Below are 4,757 nucleotides of genomic sequence, written 5' to 3'. Positions count from 1 at the left end.
GACATTGATTAGCTTGTTCAGGTGTGTTTGATTGGGGTTGGAGCTGAACTCTGCAGGACTGCGGCTCTCTAGGACCGAACTTGCCTACCCCTGGCCTAAAGTAACTAAAATGTGTGCAGTTTTTTTTTTAAGTAAACAGTTTTTATTGAGTTCTTTATTTCAGAATAATGACTATATATAAATCATGCATTACTTTGCATTTTTAACAATAAGTCCTATTGTTGAAATCTAAATAGATTATAATTATCTAAGTTAACTGAACAATGTTTCACATGAGGAATGCCTTCATAGATTAATTTATGAAGTTATATTGCTAAGTTACTACTGTATGTCACAGTTTTCTATGTATTGCATCTATGTGGTTTTATCGCATTGGTACATTAACTGAAAAATTGTATAACATTCAGGTAGTAATCGGTTTCAAAGTAACTGATTTCATCTTTCATATTCATCTTTTTAGGGTATAATATGATTCACTTCACGCCACTGCAGACGCTGGGTGAGTCTCGCTCTTGTTACTCTCTGGCTGATCAGCTGGAGCTCAACCCAGACTTCTCCCCTCCCGGACAAACTTACACCTGGACAGAAGTTGGCAGCCTGGTGGAGAAAATGAAGAATGAGTGGAATATGCTTTGCATCACGGATGTGGTTTACAATCACACGGGTGTGTGTTTTCATTTTCTGTTATCTTTTCTATAAGTTTCTAGACATCTTATACATTTTTCTGTTACTTTTGTGCGTTTTGGTAGTTCACACACAACTTTTTTTTCAATTGGCAGACACTGTTATCCAAAAATTTAGATTGACTATAACTTGTCACACCCACAGGATTTCCCATAAGTATTGCATGTCAACTATCTGTCTGCAGGGTCCAGCTATAGTGGGTCCTCTTATTCCAATGGAAAAGGCTACAGTTCCAAACTGACTGTAAAAAAGGCCCCACTAAAAGCCTTTGCATTGACTCCAATTCTAAAAATAGTTTATTTACAGAGAACAGGAGCTGTTGGTGCAACATTTGGCCTGTCTGATATAGTACTATGCTGCAGATCAGCTGTTACATAAGGCTGCTAGCGAGTCCCGATATGTGAACAAAATACTAAAGAGAAACATTTAAAATTTTCATTCAGATGCGCCAACTGATAGTGGAGGTTTAGAGAAGAGTGTGTTAATGGATGATTTACTGCAGGGGAATTTGAATTAACTTGCTTTGCTTAGTTTTGTTAGAGCTTCTTCCGTCTCTGTTTGACATCACTACGGATGTCACTGTAAGATCATCAAGTTTATTTTTCTTTGAACTCTTGAATTTTTTCCTTGAGTTACACTGTTCATGGATATGTTAGAGTAATCAGGCTTAATAGAAATCAAAGTTCATAGTTCATTGCCTCTACCAGAGCTCAGCAGAGTTAAAGGTCAAGGAGTGTGTGATACCGTATCTAAAGCTGTGTGCAAATGCCACACATTTAAACAAGGGGAAGTCCAGTGCTGTGTGCTGTATGTGCATTTATACAGGTTGTGATTTTCATTCAGATGCGCCAACTGATAGTGGAGGTTTAGAGAAGAGTGTGTTAATGGATGATTTACTGCAGGGGAATTTGAATTAACTTGCTTTGCTTAGTTTTGTTAGAGCTTCTTCCGTCTCTGTTTGACATCACTACGGATGTCACTGTAAGATCATCAAGTTTATTTTTCTTTGAACTCTTGAATTTTTTCCTTGAGTTACACTGTTCATGGATATGTTAGAGTAATCAGGCTTAATAGAAATCAAAGTTCATAGTTCATTGCCTCTACCAGAGCTCAGCAGAGTTAAAGGTCAAGGAGTGTGTGATACCGTATCTAAAGCTGTGTGCAAATGCCACACATTTAAACAAGGGGAAGTCCAGTGCTGTGTGCTGTATGTGCATTTATACAGGTTGTGTGTGTGTGTGTGTGTGTGTGTGTGTGTGTGTGTGTGTATACACTAAAAATCCCAAGTCCAAAAATCAGAGACCACATTGTTAGATTTTCCTGTATTTGGCTGAGCAATAGTTTGGGTGGCTCGCCAATGTACTAGATTTCTCTAATTCATAAAATAAGTAAGCTTGACCAAAGTTCTTGTGGGGAGAAGAATTTATTGAAGGTAGCAGTTCTTCAGCAGTGATGTTAGCATATCTTCCTTCAAACAATCTTAACCCAAGGTACTGTCTGTGAGACCAGACCTTTATACCTGGTAACAAATGTGCTACAAACAATACAATAACACCCCATGGAGAGTCAATGGTAGTGTAACCTCATGATGACTTGATATCGAGAAATATTATTTAAAATATCATTTTTCTATTTTAATATATTTTAAAAGTATTCCTCTGATGGCAAAGCTAAATTTTTCCAGAAACAGATAAATAATAATTCTGCTGTTTAAAAAAAATAAAGAAACGGTGTAGGAGAGTGGTTATTATGTGCAAACAGTGGGAAACTCTATATTTGTGCAGTGTGCGCATGTCAAAAAAAAAATCAATTCCGAATTGAAACTTGTGACATACACAGTAAATGTGCACATCAACCCAATCACTTTATTTAGCATTCATGTAAACACTACATTCAGATTCATAAATTGGAATGAATTCAGTCCGATTGAAACAAAAAATTGTGCATGTAAACATAGCCAGTGTTACATGATCCCTCAGAAATCATTCTAATATGCTGATTTAATGCAAAGTTTACATTTCTTTCAGTTGAAAACAGTTGTCCTGCCTAATATTTTTGTGGAAACTGTGATACATGATTTTAGGGCTTTTTGATAAATAAAAAGTTCTAAAGAACAGCATTTATTTGAAATAAAATTATTAGCATTAAAAATGTCTTTATGCATCCTTGCTGAATAAAAGTATTAATTTCCTCAAAAAAAAATCTTACTGACTCAAAACTTTTGAATTGTGGTGTAAATATAAAAAATTTATTACATTTAATATTTATGGTTCTGCATGATTTTGACGTCACTAATGAAATTATTATTATTGCATTAAATTAGGAAAATACAAAATAGACACTTTCATTAGTGGTCTCAGACTTTTGCAACTCGTTGTGTATGGCTTGTAATATATCCAATCATTGCTTATTCTGTCTCTTAAGGACCAGCAGTTTGCTTTTAAAATACATCAGCTGTAATTTAAATTTAATAAAGTCAAAGAAAGATCCATACCTTTTTTGTATCACTTATTCAGTCACTTATTTTTGATGTCTGTTTCTTCATCTTTGTTCATTTTTGTTTATTTGGTTGACAATGTCATGATAACCGCTGTGTTTTCCTGTCTTTCTCAGCTGCTAACAGCAAATGGATTAAGAAACATCCTGAGTGTGGTTATAACCTGGTGAACTCTCCCCATCTGAAGCCGGCCTGGGTGCTGGATAGAGCCCTGTGGCACGTCACCAGTGCTATAGCTGATGGCAAATACAAAGACAGGGGTCTTCCAGCCCTAATCCAGAATCACGAACACCTCCATGTGAGCCAATCACTATCTATGGAAGCTTTAAAACAGAATTCATTTTGAAGTATAAGCTGCTCTTATTTCCTTCAGAACAAACTGTAATGTGTTTTCACTAGGCCATTCGTGGAGTTCTCTGGCAGGATGTGTTTCCTAAGATTAAACTGTGGGAGTTCTTCCAAGTCAAAGTGGAACCGATGGTGGAGCAGTTCAGAACTTTACTCCAAAGTGGTGAGTTGCTGGAAGGTTCTCAGACACTTATGTTAAGAGAAATGTTAATGTGTTTAGTGGTTTGTTTTAAATTGTCTACACAGGAGCCAAATCTGATAGGAGCAAGACTGAGGGCAAACAGCAACTGAAGATCATTCAGGACCCTCAGTTCAGACGTTTTGGTAACACAGTGGACATGAACTCTGCTCTAGAAACCTTTGTGCCCCATGGGTCAGTATGCTGCTGCATGTTTGAGCACATGTTCACTGTAGTCTGCCTATTGATTTTATGTTGTTGAATTATACATTGGTTTATGTTGTTGTAGGAGCAGTCCTGGTGCCATTGAAGATTGTTGTAACTGGCTGAGGAGAAGACTGGAGGAACTCAATGGTGAACAGTATCATGAAATTAAGCACCATCAGGAGCAGGTGATTCTCTTTTTATACATTTACGTCTAATTTCTTTGGAATCCAATGCAGTGATGTCATTTCTTTACCATCAGGCCACTAACTGCATTGCTGACACTGTAAGCTATGAAAGACTGGCGGACCACGGACCCAAGTTGGGCCCCGTCACCAGGAAACATCCCCTGGTTACTAGGTAGCACAGTTCATTCCATCAGCCTCTGTTGAAGTTTTAGCATCATATTTCTTTGTGTAATAAAGTTTGTTTGCTATGTTTGCTGTGATATGTAACACCATTTTGTCTATATGCAGATATTTCACTTTCCCATTTGAGGAAGCAACTTTGGAGCAGGATTTGGAGCTGATGAATCAACCAGAAAAGTCATGTCACTTCCTGGCCCATAATGGCTGGGTCATGGGGGACGATCCACTGAGGAACTTCGCAGAGCCAGGTTTACCATTTTGCCTTTCTGATCCACATAAAAATGTATAGAAAAAGGCGAGAATGTACAACCATCCTTTTAGTAGCTGACAAAAGCTCTTTTCTGAATGTGAAACTCTGTCTTTCATTAAATTGCATGTTAATTTATTTTTTCTAACTAAAATTGCGGTTTGTAAGAGCTTTGAACATGTATTACTGTTCAAATGTTTGGGGTCCGTAAGATTTTATATATATATATAT

The 4,757-nt window shown here is 37.0% G+C and overlaps 1 protein-coding gene across 3 annotated transcripts in view; it reads left to right on the top strand.

The window, feature by feature from the left end:
- Positions 1–4,757, top strand: part of agla (amylo-alpha-1, 6-glucosidase, 4-alpha-glucanotransferase a) — a 29,907-nt gene that overhangs the window by 3,836 nt on the left and 21,314 nt on the right. For all 3 annotated transcript variants that reach the window (XM_016530992.1, XM_016530991.1, XM_016530993.1), the window contains exons 5-11: positions 461–664; positions 3,298–3,479; positions 3,581–3,692; positions 3,776–3,902; positions 3,997–4,099; positions 4,174–4,271; positions 4,388–4,527. In XM_016530992.1, the coding sequence (XP_016386478.1) occupies positions 461–664; positions 3,298–3,479; positions 3,581–3,692; positions 3,776–3,902; positions 3,997–4,099; positions 4,174–4,271; positions 4,388–4,527 (966 nt within the window). The remainder of the gene's footprint in view (positions 1–460; positions 665–3,297; positions 3,480–3,580; positions 3,693–3,775; positions 3,903–3,996; positions 4,100–4,173; positions 4,272–4,387; positions 4,528–4,757) is intronic.

This window comes from Sinocyclocheilus rhinocerous, unplaced genomic scaffold (assembly GCF_001515625.1).
Source record: "Sinocyclocheilus rhinocerous isolate Xijiao unplaced genomic scaffold, SAMN03320098_v1.1 scaffold541, whole genome shotgun sequence".
Taxonomy (NCBI): Eukaryota; Metazoa; Chordata; class Actinopteri; order Cypriniformes; family Cyprinidae; genus Sinocyclocheilus; species Sinocyclocheilus rhinocerous.
Note: the sequence above shows the minus strand (reverse complement) of the source record. Positions and strands in the feature narration are given on the sequence as shown.